The sequence below is a fragment of the Aulonocara stuartgranti genome, assembly GCF_965226115.1.
Source record: "Aulonocara stuartgranti genome assembly, chromosome: 22".
Lineage (NCBI taxonomy): Eukaryota > Metazoa > Chordata > Actinopteri > Cichliformes > Cichlidae > Aulonocara > Aulonocara stuartgranti.
The window spans coordinates 35,603,914-35,629,863 of NC_138957.1; the positions used below are offsets into that span (position 1 = coordinate 35,603,914).

The 25,950-nt window shown below is 44.6% G+C and overlaps 2 protein-coding genes across 4 annotated transcripts in view; one reads left to right on the forward strand and one right to left on the reverse strand.

Annotated features, from left to right (window-relative positions):
- Positions 1-6,934, forward strand: part of LOC309699511 (E3 ubiquitin-protein ligase RNF139-like) — a 77,756-nt gene extending 70,822 nt beyond the window's left edge. Inside the window, exon 7 of the transcript XR_014274366.1 lies at positions 6,895-6,934. The gene's annotated coding sequence lies outside the window, so the exon portion shown is untranslated. The remainder of the gene's footprint in view (positions 1-6,894) is intronic.
- Positions 1-25,950, reverse strand: part of LOC309699508 (protein MTSS 1-like) — a 70,281-nt gene that overhangs the window by 13,220 nt on the left and 31,111 nt on the right. For all 3 annotated transcript variants that reach the window (XM_082522559.1, XM_082522558.1, XM_082522557.1), the window contains exons 4-9: positions 8,664-8,748; positions 6,953-7,044; positions 6,755-6,829; positions 6,516-6,527; positions 456-613; positions 43-150 (exon numbers count right to left, since the gene is read on the reverse strand). In XM_082522559.1, the coding sequence (XP_082378685.1) occupies positions 43-150; positions 456-613; positions 6,516-6,527; positions 6,755-6,829; positions 6,953-7,044; positions 8,664-8,748 (530 nt within the window). The remainder of the gene's footprint in view (positions 1-42; positions 151-455; positions 614-6,515; positions 6,528-6,754; positions 6,830-6,952; positions 7,045-8,663; positions 8,749-25,950) is intronic.

Genomic DNA, 25,950 nt, shown 5'->3' on the forward strand with positions numbered 1-25,950 from the left:
TCGATTGTGTGGTCACACGACCCCTCACAGCACCACGAGTACCTGCTCACTGGAAGCGGGCAGCTTGTGTGGGTCCATGGTTAGCATCTTCAGGTCGTCTGTCAGCGTCTGGAGGTGTGTAATCTCCCCCAGCATGGACATCTCCTCCTCCTGAGACACACAAACATTCATCAGCTGCAAATTCTACACAAAAAACAGCTTTGAGACTGACGTCATCACAGCAGCTGCTCCACAGGAGGTTTAAAGAGAGAGCTGCAGCACAGAAGGTGTAGGAGTTGATGTTCGTCAGAGATTTACATTTGGATTGCAGCTGCTGACGTCCAGCAAAGCATAAACATACAAATCTAAGGGGGCCAGGTGTTTCTTCAAAGGCTTGCAGAGTTTCTGCGTAACTGTAGTTAGAGCTCCAAACATCTTTCTGTGTTGTGCATAAACAGTTTGAATGCATCACTGACCACGACAGGCCGCAGCATGGACACGAAGCAGCAAAAGCGACTCCTCTCCTCCACCAGCGCCCTCCTCACCGCCTGCTTCTCCGTCTCCTCCAGCAGCAGGTACTTATCGCTGACGTCCTGCATGGCGCTGTCCAGCTGGGGCTGCAGGTCTCCACGGCCTGAACACAAACACGTGCACATACCTCGTTGCATCCAATTTCAACTAGAAACAGCAAGCAGACCCTCACAACCACTTGCCAACCAGTTGGAGAATAGTCATTTTTCCCTAGTGACCAGTTGCCAACCGGTCTCTAGACCTGTGAATGGGTGCAAAAGCTACAGAACAAAAAGTTTGAATTGGGCCTGCTTTGTTCCAAAGTTTGTGCCCGTCACTAAAACACATTCTCTTTTACAGTGGGGGATGGGCACAAGGTAAAACCTCCTGTGGAAATCAGGGCAATGAAGAAAAGAAGAAATAGCAAACATTCTGGAAAAATGCTGCCCTCTGCTGATGAAAGTTTTAGTCACAGGAAGTATCTTTAAGGCATAAAATAGCCTAAAAAGAAAGGAAATGGGGACTATTTGCAATAAAAAGTAACTAAAAATCAAAACGATACACAAAAAAAGAAAAAGTTGTCTTTCAAAATGCTGATTTAAACTTTTAAACTTAAGCAGCCACCCAAAGGTAACACCAGAGTTTTCTAAATCTCTCTCTCTTGCAGACCTACACATGAGCAGAGGAACCGTTTCTGTGGCGTTAACAAAATGCAATCACTTCAGTCCATCTTGGCTCAGATCAACAAACTCACACAGAACTAAAGAGGAGGCAGCCTCACAGCTGCAGCCAGATTATCAGCCATCTGTGAAATCCAATTCTCACTGAACAGAACTTTAGCTACAAAGAGCAGAGCCTGCTCTGAAACTACGATCACTCAGTGGCTTCAAAAACAACAGTCAGAGCCTCCCACAAACCATTAACCACATTAAAGTCTCAAACAAGTCTTTTCTCTCTGGCGATCAGTCAGCTGGAAACAAACAACCACTGGAATCCCACTGAAAACACACCACACATTAATAATGTTTGCCATTTTGAAATTACATTGCTGCTTTTATGAAATGCTTCTGGTTTATTTTTTAACTCTGTCCAAATGTCTCAACTCTCCCTTACTCCAAGTCTTTACTAAAGCGGTTTCATACACAGAAGATTAAACTGATTTCACGTGTCGACACGGCCGTTGCGACATGAGTCTGATGAGCTGGAGTCTGTATCTGCTTTAATATCATCTCCCACAGCGACTGTAATTGGATTAGTTAATTTACTTTGTGACACAGAGCAAAGCTGAACTATTTTTACATTGTTTCATTGACTGATCAAGAGCAGCTATTGTGGGTGTGGGTTTCCCGGAGCGCTGAATATGTCGAGTGTTTGGGGATCTTAGCACGCTACACGTTAATTCTGGTAAATTCATATGTTCCAATTGGAAATGTGGAAATGTTGAACAGGAGTATAAGGCGACTTAGATCATCCCTGGTGAGTCATTACTACATCCAGGCGTATTTTACTCTTTTCTTCCATTTGCCCGCGTACTACGAAACAGGATTCAGGGCTTAGCGAAGGAACTTCAGGTTTCACCCTGTGATTTCCATCTTATGAAGAAAGTTCACAACTTATGCTGCAGACCTGACCACCTCCAGATCTACTGACCAAACGATTCTCTGAAAAACAGCATCAGGTCTTTACTTTCACTGATAGGAATAATTCAGAAAAGAATTCCAGAGTCTTAAATGCAGCTTTATTCCTTCTTTATTTGGCTGTTGGCTGAAAGCAAGTTTAGAACCATTTTTGACAATGAGTATAGCGGCACAGATCGGAAACAGGCCACCCGGGTCTCCCGAGGCTGTTAAGTTAATATTTCTGCACTGCTGTATTATAACATGTAATGAATGCATTGTGCAATACTGAATTCTTTCCTTGCTGGTTTCATCAGCCCACAGCTACACTTTAGAGGATGTTAGCTTGTCAACAGCTGCTTTGGTGTCTTCTGTTAGTGATGGATCTGAAATGTTTCAGCTTCTTGCTGAAATATGCAAGAAGTTACCCAAGCACACTGCTTTAAGACAACTTCCTGTCATGTCCAGAGAACAGCTTTTAAACCATTATGTGGCATGACATGAATCATTACCATGGATGCAAGTTTATTTTGATTCCTCAGACTGTCCTGCTTCCTTAAACACTCACTGGAGAACAAAATCTGAGTTAATCCATCAACAACGAGGCCCCCTCCAAAATGCACCCTGCACCCCCAATTCGTTAAAACCACGGACAGTGCCATGAACCGCTTGCAGCCGAGGCCCACAGCGGCAGAGAGCAGGCAGACCAACATGTGATTACTCAGTCTTTTCTTGACTTTGCTGTCATGAAAATACGACATGACAGAGCAGACTGAAAAATGCCTGCAGCAATTTTCTAAACCTCAAAGCGACGTTCACTTTTGTGTGACGAGATCACATTTAATCAGCTAATTTCACTCCTAACAACTGCTGTCTTTCCCCCTCCACATGGTGCTCTGGGGTTCAGTTTCTCCTCTTTAAAGCGATCGTTTGGTAATCTCATCTTCTGGATTTGAGGACAGACATAAACATGCAATTAAAGTTCCTCATTCCTCCAGCGAGATCCGAGGCCGGCTTCTGTGGTCGGGCTGATAGACGGGAGAACGCGCGCCGTCTCTCTGTAAGAATTTTCCAAGCACAGGCTTCAGTGATAAAGAGGAAAGAAATGGTGAAGACTTGCTTCCAGAAATGTGAACGTAATTCCAGGTTTCCCACAGAATTCAAACAAACAGGATGTCTCGGGCAGAACATCGCTCTTATGTTCTTGTTTATCTCACGATCGCCTCCTTTTTTGTCTAAATCGAGACATTTCTGAATGCTTTCTTTTCTCCTCATCCTCGTGTCCTCTGTTGACCTTTGCGTAGCCTTTTCGATACAGGTCAAACTGAGAAGACCCACAATCCCAAGACAACAGATTTTTTTGCAAGCTTGTGCACTCCAAAGGATTGGACAACATGGAGTTCCACTGTAATGCAATCAGGGGTCTGCGTGAGAACGTTGCATTTACCAAACCCAATAACCTAACCGGTTCATGGTCTTTCTGTCCTCTCGCCCCTCGTTGGTCGCTGCAGATGGCTGTCCCTCCCTGAACCTGGATCTGAGGTCTCTTCCTGTTAAAAGGGAGTTTTTGCCATCGCCAAGACATCGCCTGGTCATTCGGGTTCTCTCTCTCGCTCTCTCATTGTAGGATCTTACTTTCTCTGATTTTTAAGATTCCTTCGGATAATTGTTATTGGGAACTGATGCAATAATAATTCAAATCTTAATGGGATGAGTTTAAATACCTGGAGTCAAACACCCAAAGCAAAAGGTCAATGCACAAGAGTGCAGGCAAGGTGGAGTGGGTGGAGACAATTGCCCAGGTGTCTCTTGGAAATTAGATTTAAATCTCATCACAAATCACTTTTCACCTGGATAAATAAAGAATGAGAGTAAAAGGGAAGATTTACAAGATGCTAGTGGAATATGATCTGCGGTGGTGACCCTTCAACGAAGCAGCACATTATTTCTGTTGTACCCTGGATACCTGCAGTTGCTAGGTTTTTAATTTTTTTAGCCACACACACACACACACACACACACACACACACACACACACACATATAAAACACATCCACATATTTGAATTTAAAAGAGACATGAAGACAAACTGGTGCAAACTGTCAGCTACAAAACTGGATTTTCAAACTCCAGCAACTCCAGGATCCCATGTGATACTATAATAAAATCTATAGAGGACCATAACACCCAATTAAATTCAGCACTACATGGTGGTGTCTATGATGGGGTACTGGAGCTCACCTCACACATGACCCACCGCTTTAGACCAGCTGTGCTGTTTCCAGCTTCGCATCAACAGTTTCTTTCACCTTTTCCTGTTTAAACTCGATCCATTCCGAGTTCCCGTGCTCAAAGCCAGCGCTATAAATAAAAAACCTTTCTTAAGGTGGTTTCCCTCAATCTGTTTCTCATAATATTAACTCTTACTCAGAGCTTTCCCTTCATTTTCCAGTCTCCTGTCATTACATTCATTTCATTCCAGCACAAGTTCCTCCACCTCTTTTTTTCCTTCCTTGAAACTTCTCCATGTCCTCTTCCCTCGTGACATCCACTCCAGTGCAGAGGGAGTTTCCTCTCGTGCAGTAATAACAGGCTGGGAGGACCTGAGGACTGAAGCAGTCTGACCACATCTGAGGTTCCTCTGGGGTCAACCCTGGTTCCTGTTTGTTTTGTCTTAGAAGCTCAATTCAAAGCTGGAAACCATCGAGTCCTTTGTTGGCAGCAACAACGAGCTTTTGTTTCCAGTCATAATAAGGCTCGTTTCAGTGCGATTGCTCAGACTGGGACTACTTGTTCTAAAAGCAGAGCCTGTTTTGGTGTTTACTCGTAGTCCTTTGGAGTTCAGCGGGCAGAGTGAAGAAGTAATATTGCCACATCACATTCCTGTAATTCCACTGGACTTCATGCTATCCTAAAAGTTATTTTAGAACAATTTAGTCAAGTCAGCGGTCATGCTATCAGCTCTAAGAGCCTGCAAATAAGAGGTTTACTCTGCATTAACAGCCTGACCCTGGAGGAGCATCATCTACAACTGTGAATGATCAAACTATATCCTGATATCACTGCATTTAGACAGACCACTGATATCGGCTGTGTTATAGCTCTCATCATCTACAATGATCCTCATCGATCTCTGCTCTCTCAAGTTTGAGGTCCTCGGTTGAAATCGCAGTCTGCACAGGTAACGGTGCTTTACACAGGATTCAGCACGTACTGTGTTCACTGCTGTTAGATGGAGCTGTTGAGGGCGTCGCTAACGTGGACCTCCAGGTTGTTATCTGAAAATAGCATCAGCGTGGAAGCATGCCCGAGAAGACGATGCTGAACAGGAGCTCAGTTCATTTTACATTAATAAGGGCTTTTGGTCTTTATGGAGCTGTTTTCCAAACTTCTTCATCACACCTCAAACATGCTGGATAACCTCAGCAGCTCTGTCAGCGTCCGTTCATCCGCCCGCCCTCTTCTACTTATCTGAAGTCAAGTCATGGTGGCGGCACCCTAAGCAAACTTTCCAGTTCCCTCTGGGGGTTCCCAAAGCATTCCTATTCCAGATGAGATAAGTAATCTATTCAGCCCGAGCCACCTTAACTGGCTCATTTTGACCCTGCAGGAGCGACAGCTCTACTCCTCCAGATTCCTCCAGATGTCCAAGCTCATCGCCCTATCGCTAAGCCCGAGCCCACCCACCCTTCAGATGAAACTAAGGACGTTTTCACACCTGTAGTCTGTTTACTCTGAATCCGAATCAGCTGAGGTGTCACAACATGACTCTTTCAGTCATTACCCAGACTTTATGACCAGAGGTGAAGAGTCGATGGACGGGTAAATCGAACGGTGCACCTTTGAGCAACGCTCTCTTCACAGTGGCTTCACCAATCCAATGCTCTCCGACTTCCCTTCGCATGTGAAGAAGATTCCAAGATGTTTGAACTCCCTTGCTTGACTGAGCCTCTCCACAACCCCAAACATTTGGTGCTGACCCTGTCGTGTGCTGCGTTCGGGGCTGAGTCACACTGGTTGACACGGTTTTACTGAACGAGCCATGAAAATATTTCCTTTGAAGACTCTCGTTCAGTGTGCCTCTAGTCTTTGTTGTGTGAGTCACACAAACATCTAAACAGCGTGGGAACATGTTTCAGCCGACCGAAGTGGGCTGGATGTCAAACTCAAACTGAGCTGGAGGTGTCAGAGTGCGACTGTCTCATATTCACCATGTTGATATATTCACAACCCTCTAAGCTCGCCCTCTGGATTATCGTGGAAAACTTTAACACACTTTTTTTATTATTGAAATATTAAAACCACACTCAGACTAAACATTGGAGAAGTAAAAATGGAAAACACCAGTCTCCTGAGCCTTTTGCATTATTGAGAAGAGCTAGAAAGGTGGATAGATGGGTGTGTACTTACCGAAAACATCAGCTGGATGAGCAAAGCATGATGGGACGCCAAAGGAAACACATAAAAACATGATATTAGCTTTTACATCTGCACATTGCTCCATGCCAGTTACACCCTATAAAACAACTACTGATTGAATTTTCCCACAAATACCACAAAGTGTTTAATTTAAACAGTTTCAAGTTGCAGCAAAATATCGCAGCCCCTCAGCCGCAGTTTTTTATGCAGTGAACCCACACGTGACAAACCTTTCTTAGCTTTCTTCTGCAGCTTTAGAGTGTCTGATGATCTCTTCTTGATCTCCTGACGGGCTTTCTTGTACTCTGGAAAACGCACACAAACACGGTGTGAATGCAAACAGCGTGTGAAGTTTGAGATGCATGTAGAGGTTGTGTGTGTGTGTGTGTGTGTGTGTGTGTGTGTGTGTGTGTGTGTGTGTGTGTAACCTTTGGCATGGTCTTTATCCAGAGTGTTGGCGACTCTTTTCCACTCCTCCATCTGCTCCTGTAGAGGGTTGATCAGACAGTCCAGAAACACCCTGAAAGCGCACACACACACACACACACACGCACACACACACACACACACACACACACACACACACGCACGCACACACACATGCACGCACACACACACACACACACACACACACACACACACACACACACACATGGTTAAATCTGTTCCTTTTGCAGACAAAAACAAAGACCACACAACACAAATCAAATTAAAGATGAAGGCCGGATTAAATCTGTGGGGAATTAATGCAGATGTGTGTGTGGGCATCATTAGCAGAGTGATTAGCTGCAGCGGTTTCTTCCTAACAGAACTGACGCACGTGCAGAAATCAAAGGACTTGATATTTTTAAGCATACAGATCAGATTTAAGTGTGCATACAGCATCCGGAGCATGCATGAGCCTCTCTGCCTCCATTGGGGCTCGATCACCAGTAAACTGGTGCATGGAGATCATTCCCAGGATGCCACTTCTAAGAAGTTTGGATTTACCAATAATTTGACACAAGCATATGTATTCAGTTTCTTGAATGAAGAAGAGAGCTGATTCATAAAGCAGTTTGTAAGAGGATTTATTCTGAGGTCATTTTTCCATTTAGTAATTAAAGGCTGACAGAGATCAGGAGCCATTAGATATTATGAGGTCATATTTACTGGGATTTACATGAGCTGCTGTGCATATGTCCAGCATTAAAAGGAAGTCCAACACTAGTTTCACTCCTGTGTTTCCCCCTGGTCATCTGCACACCAGCAGCAGCCTCACAGTCTCAGAAACGTTGGTCTAGAATAAATACTGTGATTACAAGTAGAGAATAAAAACCCTGAAAAGGGACCAATTAGCTTTCATTCCCAAGTTAAATGACTGCTGAGGTCACGGCCACTTATTTAAGATTTATCAGCCTGATACTGTATAATGTGACAATAAGAGGATTTTACATCCCATGTGGCCAGGAAACACCTCCCCACCGAGGAGCTGGAGGGGGGAGGTGGTTGGGTGAAGGGCATCTGGGACGCTTTGCTTAGCCATATAGAAAATAACTGGATGTCTGCCGTGACACATCATACTTTATTAACAGAGGTGAACCCTGCATCCTCCTGCTACTGCATCCCTATTCACAGAGTCAGCTGGAGGTCCCATCTTACAGCTTCAATCTCTCAGACTCTCTGCTTTCATACGGGTGGAGTTAATGGACTCATGCAGCGAAGGCAAAATGAAAAAGAGGAAGGCTGATTTTGATCAGGAGGAGCGGTAGGTGAGGTTTACAGGCTCTTGGAAAGAAAGCTGGTGAAAGGATGTGGTCACAGCAGGACTGACTGGGGCTGATACTGCACTCTGCGGTCACGTGGATGTAAAACATGAGTGATGAAGAGTGTAAGGAGGATTCGTAAAAGCAGAAAGAAGGCGGCACAAAGATGGACGAGGGTGTATTTATAAAAACGATCTGGATTATTATTTTCAGCCACGATGATGTCATTAGATTGAGTCAGAGACTGATGGACCAGGATGGAGGATCTAAAAGCTGAGGCAGGCAGAGGAGCAGGTTGCCATGGAGAACTGGGAGGACAGGCCACTCCTGTTCATCTGACACACACACACACACACACACACACACACACACACACACACACAGATCTACCCACATGGAGAACTGGCGTAGTTTGGCCTCGATGCTGCGATGCCTCATGCACATCCTGGTGAGGGCTGAACCGATGTCCCGGGTCCCCCCTGAAAGCAAACACAGACACAGAGGACAATCTGTCAGTCAGACCGGGAGCTGCAGATCACTGGAAGACTTTCAACATGACGCAAACTCACAACTAAAATCACCCTTGCAGCTCTTGCACTTGTAAATCCTGTGTTTCTGCCTATCATCTATTTATTTAACCTCTAAATAAGCTGAAACAGGTTTTCCTCCAAATAAGAAACCTTATCAATACCATAGATGCTCACATGCAACTTTATTAGCTACAAGCCTTCACCTGCTCGAAAAGCAGTCACAGCGACTCGATGAATTTAGGCGTAATCAAGACAAGCGGCTAAAGTTCAGACTGAGCATCAGAATGTTAAAGGAAGGTGATTTAAAGGACTGAACGTTGTTGTTGGTGTCGGACAGGTTGGTCTGAGTATTTCAGAAACTGATGACTTTCCCCTCATAACCATCTCTAAGGTTTAAAAAACAGAAAATATCCTGTGAGCTGCAGTTTCCCTGGGAGCAAATGCCTTGTTGATACCAGAAGACAGAAGTGAAAGGTCAGGCTGCTTTGAGTTGATAAGAAGCAACAGCGAGTCAAATACTGACCAGTGAAAACTGAGGTGTGCAGAAGAGCGTCTGAAAACGCACAACACGTCGCACCTTAGAGCAGACTGGCTATAGCACAGAGACCACACCGAGCGCCGCTGCACTCAGCTAACAACAGGAAACTGAGGATACAATTCTCACAGACTCAACAGACGACTGAAGAATCACCGCCTGGTCTCATGAGTCTTGATCCTGCTGCAACATTTTGATGGTAGATCCATCCTGCCTTTTATTGGTGGTTCTGGCTCCTGCTGGTGGTGTGATGTGAACACTTCTTTTGGCACAGGTTCTGCCCTTCAGTACCAACACAGTATCATTTAAATGCCCCAGGCTGTCTGAGTACTCAGTGTACCCAGTGCCTGCTTCCAGCAGGATAACGCGCTGTGTCACAAAGTTCATCTCATAATGGTTTCTTGAACATGACCTTCACAGTCACCAGATCTCAATCCAATCGAGCACCTTCGAGGCAGGAACAGGAGATTCACATGATGGATGCAACTGACAGATCTGCAGCAGCTGTGTGATTCTGTCACGTGGTTTTAGACCAGAATATCTTACATGTTTCCAGCACCTTGTTGAATCTATGCCATGAAGAATTCAGGTCATTCTGATGGCCAACACAGGTCCAATCCAGCACCAGACCCTAAGGAAGCACCCACTGAGTGTAGCAAGTAATAAACCCTTAATGGATTATAGTAAAAACATGCAACCACCATCCTCAACATAACAGGTAAACACAAACCACAAGCTTTGACAAGCTATAACTTATCCTGTTTATAATCAGCAGGGATGCTAAATGTGTACAAACAGAATTATTCCCCTTACCTAAGATAGCAAGAACAACTGATGAATACAACACTTGTATGTCATCAGCTTGTGTTATATGGAGCAAATCTCTAGGAGAATGTAAACACACACACACACACACACACACACACACACACACACCTTGTCGAAATGACTGAACTGCAGAGCACTCGTACTTCTGTGTGGGTCTGACATCTTTCGTTCGTGCATTAGATCTGCACAGCATCAAAAATACATCCAAATGTGAGCCCTTCCACTCATGTACAGCTGTGATTTTCTTACCACTGGAGTCTGCTAGAGTAGCTTTGCATGATCCAGAATTCAGAATAATCCATTGTCCTCAAAGTCACCCAGATCTCAGCTCAGGTGAACATTCATGAGAGATTCTAGAGACGTGCCGAGCTGCAATCTACACCACCATCACAGCCACGCTGCATTAGCTGCTACAAGCTAAGGGAAATTCCTGCATTTGACTCTTTGCACTTCTACAAATGATGACTTGGATAATATTTAGTGTGAGCGCACAACAACACCGGATTTCTTCATCAGCTTACTTGGTAGAAAGCTTGTTCCAAGTATCTTGGACTGGCTGACATTCTTCTGTGAATTTAAGCCGAGTCAGAGTTCGCTGTTACTTTGTGTAATCTGAGATGTTATTAAAGGACAAAGAAGGTAGCTGCACCTTCTCCCACACAGCCACTCGATAAACAAACCCATGAAAACACGAGCTAAATAAATATCCTTCTGTATTCAAGACTGAAAACAAGGCAAACACATTTGATAACTTAACCAAGTTAATAAAGCAATTTCAGCAACTCCAGAAATGGACGGGATTCAACCCCCAGTGTCTTGCTCAGGGACACTCTGGCAGGGTGTCGGGGAGCTGACTGTCAGCGCAGCAGAAGCTCCACAGGCGCCAGATGGTCATCTTCTCTTTCCCCCAGACAGAACACTCCCTCCTGGGGAAAAGTTCACCACAACTCAGCCTGGCAGCCTGGAGATCCAGCAGCTCCTCCAACACACGCCAGCACTTGCCTTCCTGTACATGTGAAGACCATCAACAACCACATTCCTCTCCAGCTTTGACTTCAACCTCTCCTGAATTCTTCACTTCTTAATATCCTGACTAGCAAATTCTTGTCTTTTAATATCGTGTATTGTGGACTTGCTTACTCTTTAACTTCTGGAAGGAATATCATCAGGAAGAGCCCTCACAAGTATACTGAGCAAACACACGAGTTGGCTGGGTGGGTGAACACTGCAATGCACCACTCCTCTCCCTTCCCGATGCCTTCCTCCTTTCCTCTTCGTCTTCTCTCCGACATGTTTCTGTCACACCCTTATGTCTCTTTTCTGCCTTCTCTTTAAGCTCCTCAGAGCCATCGAAGGCACAGTGAGGACGAGCCGTCCTGCTCCCAGCGCACATATAAGATGAAATAACATTACCCTACATGTGTGTCTATGATGGATTGCTGATGATTAAATCTTCCATGCCGAATTCTCAGCAAGTGAAAACGAAACAAAGTCCCAAATGGGAAGCTGAACCACATCAACGTGTAGAAGAAAGCTGCGTGAAAAGAGGCTCATAGCAGAGACACTGCAACAAGCATGACAATGTTAGTGCCGCTCCCGTCAGCTGAGCTTAACGGGTCAATCAACTTGTGTGAGTGAAGTGGAAGAAATGTACGGCAACCAAATAAAGATCAGGCTGTGGTTGATAAAAGGACCAAATTGTGTCAGTTCCAAGTTTGATAAGGTTTCAGCACTAAAACTATTTTTATGTTTACAGATAGTTTCAATTGCAAATATGTATTAAAAACACTTTAAAGACTGGCTTTCTGACCCTAAACCTCTGTCGTGTGGTGTTTCTGGGAGCACACAGTGAGCTGTTTGCTTCTTTTGGTTGTAGACAGTAAAAAAAAAGAAAAAAGAAAAGTTGTCCCATAAACTGTTCACAACAAAGTTTGTAGAGGTTTTAAATAACCGTGTCATGATTCCTGGAAAGACACGTAAGCGCAAAGTTTTCCTGGCTCCCAAAATTACTCCAGCACCAAAGTAAGTGGAGAGCTGAACCCTAACTTGACCTGATTTATTTTATTTTGGAAGAAATTCTTAGGGCTCTGTTGATGTTATTGACGGTTTCTTGAACCCTGAAGCCTCGGGGCTGTACGGTCCATCAGCCATTCATCCATGTTTGATTTAGCCATTTCTTTAAGAAGCTCTGTTCACTCCAAATACCACCTCCTCTTCCACTTTCCTCTTGCCCTCCTTCACACCGTCTCTCCATCACTCCCATCCTCTCTCTCGTCTGTTCTCACATTCAGAGGAGGTGCTGCCTCCTCTCTTCTCACCTCATCTCCTCGTCTCTGCTGCCCTCCTCTGAGAAACAAGATGTCACACTTCAGAATCGGTCCAGGCCAAATTTCTCACCCGCCATCTCTGGTGGTGGTGCAAAATATAATTTGTCAGAATTGTTGCAGGGCTTCTCCGGCAAAGATTTTACGACAACAATAGAGTCAAAGTCAGAAAGCAGACCTCCAAATGAGCTCACTTTTGAAGGTCTATGTGAGCCAGACGTGCTGATAAAGCTGACATGGCAGGTTTTCTTACAGGACAAAAGGCCCGAGATGGCTTCTCACTGGCGATCTGAATCGTGCAGATCTGTGAAAATGATTTCATCTACAAACATTTGGCCTGAGTGCTGGCTGGGCAGCTTTCCACACACGCTGTAACTCCCCGTCTTTCAACCTTTTTTGACCTCATATCCTCAATTTCTCAGGACCACCACAGTCTGAGATAGCGTGACTAACCGTGCACTCTCTTTATTTTAGGAGGCAGCATCAATGATCTGAAGCGTTACAATTCACATTCAAGCCAAGAGGCGAGAGTCCTTTAAGTCAGATCATCATTCACTTTGTGTACACACACTGTTCTTCTGATTTGTAAAGAGCCTGGTACGAATCTAAACAAATCAAATCTAAAACTACTAATGCGAGGACACCTGTTTATGTGGATGTGGTGATCCTGGCAGGATCTCCAAGTCGCTGTCTCTCTTGACAAAAGGCTTTACCACTTGCTCTTAGTGCTGTTTATCAACCCAAACCGTTGCCTAGTTTTAGAGAAATCAGCTGCAGAGATGTCTGGCTTCTCTTGATTATAAGATGTGTTTAAAGTGCAAATAAATTAAAAGAACACTTTGAAAACAATGGGGAAAAACATGCATATATATCTATAATGATATGGACTAGGTAACGTTTTAGGAAGGAAACAATGCCACATATTTTGATGAAAATGATCAACCTACACAAGCTGAATACAAAAACAACTCAAAAATCTAAGTAAAAAAAGATGCAGCAGGTTAGTTCACTTTGCCAAAGTTTCCATGAGCAACTCAAAATGCTGCTCAGTAGTTTCTGCAGCCGCCACAAGCTGCTGTGGACGCCTGACAATATTGGGACATGCTCCTAATGAGACGATGGATGGTCTGCTGGGAATCTCCTCCCAGATCTGGACCAGGGCATCACTGAGCTGATGGGGCCAGTCAGTGGTATCAGTCCCTTCCTCCTCTAGGAAATGAACCCTAACCCACTGCACCAGCGCAGGGTCTAAAAATTGCTCCAAGGATTTCCTTTGGCTAAGTAAGGGCAGTCAGAGTGCTGTTGTTGCGCCTGCAGATATCTGTATGTCCCTCCATGGATATGCCTCCTCGGACAATCGCCACCAAACCACTCATGCTTAATGTTACAGGCAGACCCTTTCAGGTCTGTCACATGAGCTCAGGGTGGAAAGTGGTGGACCTGGTATTCTGTGGCAAATGCCAGTCTGGCTCCACGGTGCCAGACAGTGAGCACAGGGCCCACCAGAGGACGTCCGGCCCTCATAAAGTCTGTTTCTGATTACTCAGTGGCCTGTGGAGGTCATTTGTAGCTCTGGCAGTGCTCATCCTGTTCCTCCTTACACAGTGATGCAGATACAGATGTTGATGGGTTAAAGACCTTTTGCAGCCTGTTCGGCTCTCTTAGAGTAACTGCCCGTTTCCTGAAATCTCCTCCAGGCTCTTGAGATCGTGCTGGGAGACAGCAAACCTTCACACACTGATGAGCCATCCTGGAGGAGTTAGAGTGTGTGTCTGAGCTCCGTAGTAGTGACACTACTCTAGAACTCTGTATGTTAGTAATCCATTATTGCCATATTACACATAAAAGCAGCTTGGGAAAACTACTAAGACATAAAACACATGTAGCAGCTCAATACTCTTTGATCTATCCGCACACATCAGATGCACTGATGCAGTGGTATAATTACAGTAGATTAGGTCACTTTGCTGTATTTTATGGCTGTAAACTGTGATCTGTTGCGTTCACACTGCTCCAGGCTATAAAGTGGAAAATTAACTTCCTGGTGTCTTTTTCTCACGTCTGTGTGCACAGAGACGCATCGATGTCAACACAGCTCTGCTCTCCCATCTGTACCCCACAATTTACATTTTAGTGGATTGGTGGAGCCACAAAACATAAAAACATAAAATTGCCTTCCATCCACACCCCGAACGTGCTGGCCGAAGCCGCCAAGCTTAACAGCTCTTCTGGCAGAAACGCTGGGATGATCACGCTCAGTGTGACATGATGTAAACGTCCGTGGCGTCCCCTCAGCTGGGCTGTGATGTTAGTTGGCTGCACAGTTCTTTGGGTTGGCAGGTTGTAATTCGCCAGAAACCAAATGGTTCCTACATGAAACTACTCAGAACAAGGTTTGTGTGTTTTCTGAGTAACTGGGTCGGGATTGCAAATGTATATTTTTTTCATTTGTCCTTTTCTTGAAGAGATTTGAGCACCACAAGGCGAGTGGTGTGTATGAAAACAAGGCAGACCTCGCTATAGCAGTTCTCTGTAAAACTGGGTAACTCACACAAACACTGTAGATCAATAATCAGCACTGCAACACACACACATTTGACTTTAGTAACCTTTTAACTGAGTGCAAATGCTGAGCAGAACAAACAAAAGGAGATCATTTTAGAAAAATAGCTGAGTAAGGAAACTAATCTCTCAACTTTCATCACAAACAGTACAAAGGTTTGATTTTTAGTCACAGTTCAGATGAACTTCATGTCCGGTGTTAGCAGGCTAGAGCTCTTCCTGCAGGGTCACAATCAGTCAATCAGTTATTGGTCAAATGCAGCTGATTGACCCGACTTCTCACTCGGGCCCTGTGTGTGTGTGTGTGTGTGTGTGTGTGTGTGTGTGTGTGTGTGTGTGTGTGTGTGTGTGTGTGTGTGTGTGTTATTGAGACCCAGCTGACCCAATTCAGTGGGACAGAGCAGCGTCTCTGTCTGAGCTTCAGAGCGAACCGGCTGCAGGTCAGACAGAGACGCTGCTCTGCAGACAGAACGGCCCGAGGCTCCACAACAGCTCATCTGCATGGAAGACCAAACTCGGCCCGTTTAAACCCTCAGACAGAAGAAGCCCTGGCCGTGACACCACACAGGAAATTAGTTGTTAGTCAGAGACCAGCAAGAAGGGAAAGAGATCAAAACTGAGGCCGGACCGGAGCGAAATGAAGGAAACATGCTAATCAACAAGGAGGTTCAGACATCTCAACCTATGAGGAAAAAAAACCTCTCAGGTAACGTTAGTTAGAAACCAAAAACTACTTCTGGAAACGTGTTAAACAGCACAGATGATACAAAACAAAGTTTCTGTACCTAACATAAGATTCTGCTTTGGGATTACATAGGATGCGGTCTAAATTTGGCACAATTCTGACGGAAATCAGGAATTATCTGAATAAATAATGAGCAAACGAGACTGATTCAACTTTTTGTGCCAGCGTTCATTACTCTGGACCACAAAAAGACTTCAGCCAGCGCCAAACACAGAGCAGAATCATCCCTTTGCATTGGAACAATCTCTCGTCTCATCCGTTTTCTTCCAACAACCAGCAGCTCCAACAGTGAAGCTGTTCGATGATAACTACGTAGTGTAGTTTAAAATGTTATGCACATATGAGAAGAATATAAATAAGTGTATATTGTTCTTTTTGTCTGTGTTCATATAGCTTTGATTTTAGACTCATAACTTTCATAAGAGCTCATCAGGTAAAAAGAGATAACCCAATAATGTCTGTTTATAGAGATAATATTGTTGTTGTGAATGTTTTCATATGACATCACTTCTACTTGAGTCGGTAAAAGCAGATTTTACTTTAAAAAGCTCAGTGACGTCAAAAATTAGAGGAAAATAAAACCACTACAAAACGGTACAGTAGCCACGCCCCTTTTCTCTCTCATTTCTCATCTCAGAACAGCTGAGATTTATCTGGTAGATAAAAACAGCAGAGCCTCAACAGTAAAACGCTGCTTACATGTTGATGAATCAGTGCTATTAGTACGTCACATAAACTCAGACGACAGCTAGTATGGACATTCTCACTTTGATATATTATTGAGTGTTATTAGTAGCTTGAGCTCAGGAAAGGGTCTTTCCTCCTGTACGTCCCTGTCATCTCATAATCTATAGCAAAAACTATGAATTATTTTATTAACTGTAAAACTTCATTTGTAATCCACAGCCTAGAGCGTCACAGCTGCAGTTTCTTTAGCATTAGTAAAGCAAAAAGCTGCAGGATAGGTGAGCAGAACACAACTGCACCAAACACACAGGCGACATTAGCGACCCGATGGCTAAGCACTTACTCTTCTACACTGCGAGCTGCTGCAGTTGACCATATTCCTCTTTCAAAGAGGTCATAGACAATGAAGACTTTCTGGAATTATAAATACAGGCCACTAAATATCCTGGTTTATGAGGACTTTGATTTTACTCATGACCTTTATTTGCCTTTAAAGAGGAGCTTTTGTTACCTGTGGTTGATGTGGCGGTGTGATCTTTTTCCTGTGTGATGTGGGTTGAATTTAGTGAATGATTGTTGATATCTGTCCAGGTAACTGAAGACTCGTCCTGTTGGAGTTTAACTTGAGATTTTTCAGCCCTAAGTGGAAGCTGATTGACCCGACTTCTCACTCGGGCCCTGTGTTGTGTGTGTGTGTTATTGAGACCCAGCTGACCCAATTCAGTGGGACAGAGCAGCGTCTCTGTCTGAGCTTCAGAGCGAACCGGCTGCAGGTCAGACAGAGACGCTGCTCTGCAGACAGAACGGCCCCGAAGTTTTCTACTCTGGGAACACAACGAGGAAGGATTTGGTGCATTCGTGGACTCTGGACTCAAACAGAGTTCTTTGATATTTGAGTTTATGCTAATGTTTATTTGGCTCAGTTTGAATTAGGTTATTTGCATCTTTAGTACTGAATAAAACAGCGAAAGACTTGATTTTACTCAACGAACTCCTGGATGATGTTTGACCTTCATGTTGGACGTCATTGAAATACTTTTTAAACAACTTCAGCTTTCAGCGCCACAAACGACAATCACAAGCATCGGCAGCTTTCTGGGTAAAAGACAGAAAAACTTTTTGGGAAGTGTCCTGGGGCACGACTCTAATCCAGCACGCACACTTTCAACCCCAATTTAAAAATCGAGATTCCTGACCGACTTTTCCGAGACGAGAACCTCGCTGTCGAGCGCTCTCGACACTTTAACCAGCGGATGTTGAGCCGCGTCAGCGCGGTGTTGAAGTGAACAGTGGGTGACCTGGAATCTAAGACTGGAATTTAAATCCATCCGACTGGGACGTGAGCTCAGCCATCGCATTCCCACAGGAGCAGCTCCACACGAACACTGGTGGAACTGGGCTGAGGAACTGGAGCAGCTGAAGCATCTCACACACACACACACACACGCCCAGCAGGACAGGCAGTAAATCAGTGTCCTGTAGAACGAGACTATATTTCTTGTCTTGTTGCTACAGGGACGTTACTACTAGGGAGCTATTTTTGAGAACTGGAGCATGAAGGAGGAGGAAAAAGAATAAAACAACGACAACTGGAGCTGCAGAGGACAGAAGATGGGATACAAGAAGAAAAAGAAAGGAAAACTGGAAGATTGAAGTGAAAATTAAAAGGAAACAAAGACTTCAACGACCCTGCTCGTCTTCTTTAATCCCAAACCCAAGTGTTACGGTGCAAACAACAAAAAACACAGATAAAGAAAAAGAAATACTAAAAGCTAAACCACGTTGTAGCCTCAGTTCTAACAGGCCAAGAAGTCACATCCAACCCACAGACCCTAAACATCAGCTCATACCCTTGCACACATTCACAGAGAAGACCCTATATAGAATTTACACCCTTTGGACTGCCTTAGGCCCCAATTCCAGTGTATCTGCAACCCGCTTTGCAACCCACATCCCCTTAGTGTCTTCATTTCATGCCAAGTGTAATTATAATTGGTGTCATATCTAATATCATATTGATGTCCGCTCTGTTCTTGAGTTTACTAGATTAGTTTTTGATGCATTGCCGCACTGTCAATGACAGTAAAGTGTTTCTGACTGAATCGCAGTAAAACGGTTTCAGTACTTTGTTCCTTTCAGTTGCTGTAGTGACAGCAGTGCATTCAGTTGTCTGTGGGTTGGTCTCTCTGTGGGTTTACCTGTAGCTACAGCAGGATCATCTGGGCAATGCTGTCAGCTGCTCTTACTCGTGTTTTCTGACCAACTCAGATCAGTTTTTAGTTACATCAAAAAAGAGAAAAGTACCCAAACTCTGACCTTTGAGAGCAACAAACAGGAAACTTACTCTTTAAAAAAGGCAGCAAATGTGCAAATCTGTTAAAAAGTGCCTCCACCTTTACCGCGACTGCAAAATCTGGATCTTCTTGTGTGCATAACAAAATAATTACAAATTATTATTTTAGGATGGGATGTTTGTAAGGAAATTTCACATAAAAATAACTCTCAAAAATGTGGTTTAAGTACACAATAATTTAAAGTTGTAAGTTCAGAGAGTGGCTTCATCGGGTGAGGGCCTCCAGCTCGCACTGGAACGGTTCACAGCAATGGGAATGAGGATCAGCACCTCCAAATCTGAGGCCATGGTTCTCAGCCGGAAAAGGGTGGAGTGCCCACTCCGGGTCAGGGATGAGTTCTTTCCCCAAGTGGAGGAGTTCAAGTATCTTGGAGTCTTGTTCATGAGTGATGGGAGAAGGGAGCCGGAGATCGACAGACGGATTGGGGCTGCAGCTGCAGTAATGCAGACGCTGCACCGGTCCATCGTGGTGAAGTGGGAGCCGAGTGTAAAAGCGACGCTCTCAGTTTACCGGTCGATCTACGTCCCTACCCTCACCTATGGCCACGAGCTGTGGGTAGTGACCGAAAGAACAAGATCGCGGATACAAGCGGCAGAAATGAGCTTCCTCCGAAGGGTGGCTGGCCTCTCCCTTAGAGATAGGGTGAGAAGTTCGGCCATCCGGGAGGGGCTCAGAGTAGAGCCGCTGCTGCTCCACATCGAAAGGAGCCAGCTGAGGTGGTTCGGGCATCTGACAAGGATGCCCCCTGGGCAAGGTTTTCTGGGTGTGTCCCACTAGGAGGAGGCCCCGGGGCAGACCCAGGACACGCTGGAGAGATTATATCTGTTGGCTGGCCTGGGAACGCCTTGGTGTTCCCCCGGATAAGCTGGAGGAGGTGGCTGGGGAGAGGGAGGTCTGGGCCTCTTTGCTTAGGCTGCTGCCCCCGCGACCCGGCCCCGGATAAAGCAGAAGAAGATGGATGGATGGATGGAAGTTCAGAGAGCAGGCTGCTATGACTAAACTGTCAATATGTGATGAAGGTGCAATCCCAGCAGCTTCTTTAATCCGCAAAACCCCAGAGTTTGGCATCACCGTACATTAGCACTTTGATTTCACTCTTTTTTCCCTTGCTGCCTGTCAGTAACACACACATGACCACAGCTGTGATGCCATTAAGTTCACACTCGGCACAAAAGCCGTAAAGAAGTCAAAAATCATTTAAAAGGTCCCACAAAACTTCAGCTTCTCCTGTCAGTCTGCTGCTGCGTGACAGAAGTAAGTAATCAGGTGATGGGCAGCGTTAAATCAGGCGCATGGTGTTGCCTGGTGGTTGCATCAGTCAGCATCGCTCTCTGCATATAGCCAAGGTCACTTTACAACTTCAATACGTCTCACGTGTCAACGTGTCGCTCGCTGTCAATCTCTTTAATGCAGAGGCACGAAATACCAACTTCCTGCCAATTAGCCACACGTCACAAAGGTCACATTGAGCTCAAATGGAAACAAAGAACTCATATTTCCCATTAAGTACTCCACAGCACACAAACATCTTGATGTCTTTGATCTCTTTTTATGTGAGAGCTTCTGTTTGTACGGAGCGCTGCAGTAGAAATATCATGAGTGCAGCTTTGAGTTCAGCCCATTTGATTTTTTAAACGTGCAAAAATTTCACAATTTTCTTGAGGTCCGGCTTCCTGAACCATGGAGACAGAAACAAGATGATGCATTACCTGAACTTCTATATTTAGCCTAAAGGCTGTGGGGCATTTGGATGAGAAGCTATGAAGTCGCTGACAATAAGAAAACGTGCAGCAAAAGTCTGAATATCTGTTATCGATGAATGTGGCAGCACCAGATCTGATCACATTCAAGCGTCGTTGCTCCATCTTTAAGCTTTCAAAATCGCCTCTCCTAACTGGGATAGAGGACACACGCAGTGGGAGTGTTTTTAGGGAGTAAACAGAATTCCTCACATCTCACGGAGGGGCGACCGGGGTCGTACAGTCCTGGAATACCACACACAGAAGTGGGGAGGGGAGCGATCCAAGGATGCCTGCCAACATAGGGCTGCAGTCTTAGGATGCTTTCTGCAGTGTGTGTGTGTGTGTGTGTGTGTGTGTGTGTGTGTGTGTGTGTGTGAGAGATACAGTAAAGGCTTAAGATTCTTTAAATAACACCTCCCCTCTCTCGTCACGTCCTGAGGTTGGAAAGCTGTTTGCTGCTGTTGGGATTCATAGAACGCAACAAGACGAGCAGCAACAATTTAACGATGTTTTTAAGAGTTCATGTTGGTTTGCATCATCTGCTGTTTTATTTTTATTTTTTATTTTCAGTCATCTAATTCCAGCAGGCAGTCGTACGGTTTGCGCCTTTTGCGGTCGTATCTGCTGACCCGACACGGTTGTAACGGGGGCGGGGCGGGGTTGTCACGGACACTGATAACTGTCAGTCATCAGCGGTGAGACAGCTGCCGTCCTGTCAGCTGCTCCGACCGCGGCTCAGTGAGCCGCTGCAGGAACGCTGAGCAGGAAGGAAAACGGAGCGCGTGGCACGTGTTCGCTCCAAGTGTTCCACTATTAAGAAAAAAGGTCGAGTTCATCAGAATAACATTGCTTATAAAAACGTGTGTATCATAACAAAGAAAGACTTATTGTTTTTATAAAGTGGCTTCAAAAAATGCTGAAGAGTTTGACATTTTAAAAAAAAAACTCAAAATCTCCTTTAACCTCCCCGAACGCTTTCATGGCATTTTTAATTCTCTGATGGGACCCGATGAATGTAAAAATTACCAGATTTTTGTTTCTGAGAAAAATGAGGTCTACATATGAGGACATTCGTTTTAAATTTCGATAGAACAGTGGCAGTATAGTGTCCTCGTACGAGGATATCAGGCCCTTGTAGAGCAAATTTTAGTATTTTGGTCTAGACAACCCAAAATGTGACGTCCACATATGTGGACACCAGGTCCTAGGAGGTTAACCTAGGACCTGGTGTCCCTTGAATTCATGTGTGGTTATTCATTCGTGCCTATAATCACAGCTGTGACTATCAGACAGAAGTCAGGAATATTGCATCTCACCTTAACATGCCTCCACCAACACCTTCAGTGTAATTCTACCTCTGCCATGTGAGTAAAGCAGCTCTGACCCATCGAGACGTAGACACTACGAGGCCTCTGAAGCTGCGCTGTGGCATCAGGCAGTGACGTGTTGGCTGCAGGTGCTTTCAAATGTGAGGTGGGACATCCGTGGATCAAACTTGCAGTCAGGAGATGACTGATTACACCGAGATGTTGGAGGTCTTGTACTCAATTTGTATAGCGCTTTACTAGTCCCTAAGGACCCCAAAGCACTTTACACATCCAGTCATCCACCCATTCACACACACAATCACACACTGGTGATGGCAAGCTCCATACCACCCGGTTATCAGGGTTTCGTTTGTTACAGCGACCTGGACATTATGACCACGGAGCAGTCACGCCTTCCAAAAAACCCATGAAAGATTAGAAGTATAATCAAAGCTGTTTAAAATGACAAACCAGAGTTTCCCAGCTACAAATGTTTAACAATTCAATGACAGCAAGAGAAATCTTGGTTTGTTATCCTGGTAAAAATCCTAGAAAGACATTTTAGCTCGAGTGGAAAATGTTCTGTGAGCCATCCTAAACTTTGACAGCTCTCCAAATGCTGCACATTTAAAGCACAGCATCATTCGGTCTCGTTACAACTCCCATGTGTCGGTGAACTATTGCACAACCAAAGCGGCCAATTTATCTGCCTCTGAGGAGCTCGCTCAATGAGGTGAATATCTGTGGAGATATTTATGGACGAGATGGACAGTTTCGTTGTTCCTCTGACAGCTGCAAAAACAGAATGAATGAAACAACTCAGAGGACAGAGGGACCAACCGACCTCACAGCCATTAGGCCTCACACACACACACACACACACACACACACACACACACACACACACACACACGTGAGACAGGTGGAAACCTGCTTCAATGTACAGAGAAACAGGAATGCAGAAACCAGATCGGCTGATATCAGACGCTCTTTAATCCAACGTTTTAAAACAGCGTCCAACGCTGTCGTCCCCATCTTTGAAAGATTTCAGCCAACACACAACACACACACACACACACACACACACACACACACACACACACACTCTTTGAACTGAGACTAAAACAAAGCAAAGTGAGCGTTTGATTTGTTTGACCCGAGCTGCTGCCAGCCCCTCAAGCGAAACCACAGCTCCTATTTCACCGCTAATCTGTAGTCTGAAAGAGTTGGCAGGCTCACGGTGTACACCCACTGCCCTCTGAGTGTGTGTGTGTGTATGCGTGCGTGCAACAGAGAGGGAGTCTGAATGCTAAAAGCTTGTGTCACTTCAGAGTTCGACCTCTCTGGTAAAGACGCTGTTGCCTCTTGTGTTGCTGCAGCAGCTTCTGTGCAATTTCACAGATTTGCAGCCCGAGTAAGAAAACACAGCCTGTGGTGCAATTGCTGCGACATAAAAACACATCTGTGGTCAAAAGTCACATCGAGATCATTTTTCTTTTCCACTGCAGGTGTCGCAGTCACTATTACAAATGTTTGATGGTTTGAAATCTGCCTCCACTGATGGATGGAGTTAGGGATGGGTATCGTTTAGGCTTTATCCGATACCGGTGCCAAATCGGTACTTTTGAAACGGTGCTGGTGCTTAAACGGTGCTCAAACTGGTGCTTAAAGAATGGAGAACACAAAATTGGTCCAAAAACCTCTCATGCTCAGCTGGTTTTTTGTAAAAAGATAACAGTGTTAGCCTTTTCTGCAGCTATGGGGCATATATGGTATCACTCTTGGCTGGAAGCAGTGTTTAAACAATGGAAAAAACACAAACTTTGTCCAAAAACCTCTCATGTTTAGCTGTTTCCCACTTTTTCTTTGGTCATTTTAGCCTTTTTGGCCAGGGTGAAGGGAGTATCTGCCATCAAACAAGAAGACAGCAGCATGTAGCTATGATGATGTTTGCTAGTTCACCTTACATGCATTAATGTAATAACGTGGTTAGCCTACTCAACGTAAATTACACACAAACAACATTAAGCTCCTCACACAGAGAAGAACGGCTGCTGCTGCATCATCATCCTCATCATTTCTGCTACACTGGCAGGGCTAGGGGCCAGGACTCTATTCTTTGGGTTTCTGGGGGATGTTGCTAACTCTGGGTCCGATAACAGGCACCACAGTAGATGTGCTCGGTGTGAGGTCTCGCAGCAAGCTATCAAATACGCCGCATTTCTCGGCTTTTAAAAAAACGCTATGCGTCGCCAGGTGTTTCATCGGATTTGAGGTGTTACCTCCTTTGACAGTATCACAGTATCAGCTTAAAGCACTTGTTGCAGGCTGCTGAGTTTGCATCTTTTGCTGTGAAGTACAGCCAGACTTTTGACCGCTTCGCCTTGGGCATTTTAATCTGTAGCTCTGCTCTAAAAGATCGTACGTACCTGGACCCGCCTACTATCCTCGGAAACGTAAAATGATTGGCTAGAATCTAAAGTGTATCACAGCTCAGGAAAAAAAAGCACCGAAATAAAGCACTGAAATGTGCGCTGCTTTTCGGTCTGGTTACTACTGTTTATGTCTGAACCGGTGCCATGATACCAGTACCCATCCCTAGATGGAATTTAATGACGAGGTTGCAAACACCGCCATCATCATTGGTTTGTTCTATTATATTTTTTGTAGTTTAGTTTAAGCTGCACTTTGAGCACTAACAACATGCTCGGAGTTGATGTGCAGAGCTTTAAGGTCGGCGGTTCAGGGTTGGTGCAGTGTTCCTTCACCTATTCAGGCCATGAATGAATATTTGTTTTTATTACTTATCTGATATTCAATATCTTGGATGCATATTCTGCGTTTTATAGTTCCTTAAATATTGTTTGCATATGTGAAATTTTCCATCATTGTTGTTGTGCATTGTGTCCAGCAGAGTCTGCAATCGAACAGCTGAGTCAGATTGGAATTTTTGCCACAGCACATCTTTTATTACTCTCATCAGGTTCTTCTCCTATAAGAACAACATTCGTTTATCATTTTATGTTGGTGGAACTCAAATAAATGCACTCACCATGTTTGGGGGCATTTTTGATTTCATGACTTAATTCTCTCTGCGAGACAAACCCAGCGTGTGGAAATGGACTACCAGTGGTTTTCTAGTCTCATCCCCCACTCGATCACTTTACACTCAAACTGCATGTAAAACCAGGCACAGCCATCATGTTGTCATCCCCCTGGTTTGGGACTCCACATTTTGATGTCTCAACTTTGGTATTTTGGGCATCGCTAGGTTCAGTTTTTGTTGCCTGATGTGACCATATTTGGACAAGAAGTAGGATTGTCAGCTATTTCAACAAGCTTGAAGAGAGAGCTGCATCAACAAGCTTCAACCCACAACAGATACTCGCTAATCAGTAAACACTAGCATTTCACTCGACAACACTGGAGCACGGTTGTATCTTAAAGTTTGTACGACACAGTAAGCCATTAAAGACACTCCAGAAGGCACCAACACCACAAACATGTTTCAGAGGTCTAGTTCGGTGGTTCAGATTAACATAGGTGAGGGCTAGCACTAAACTATGGGTTGATTATCAGTCTGTACAGATACCAATAATCTGAAATCTTAACAGTACTGAAACGGGTGACGAAACTCTGTCTGCCTACAGATGGTGTGGAGGGAAAGCCTTTCACAGAGACCAACTGTTAGCTGTAAACATGCTATTTACACAGCTGAAGCCGAGCTTTTAAAAAGCAAAAAACAAACAAAAAACCAACATGGGACTGTGAGCGTACTGACTCGCTTTTGGGGCCAGCCTCAATCAAGGACGTGCAGAGTGAACCTAGTGGTGAAAGTCAGAACTGCAGGTCACATATGAGAGCCTAATACTTCTTTTAATGGAAGAAAATGCTACAAATTCCTCTTCCAGCACATGGAGTAGTCATTAAAGCCAAAAAGTGTGATTAATGTTCATTATTCAGACATGAAACCTTATTGCTCAATTGCAGGCAGTATGAGCTGGCACCTTTGCTTCAAATCTAAGAAACTGTTAGTTCTTTCTCTTCTTTAAATCGTACAATAATTC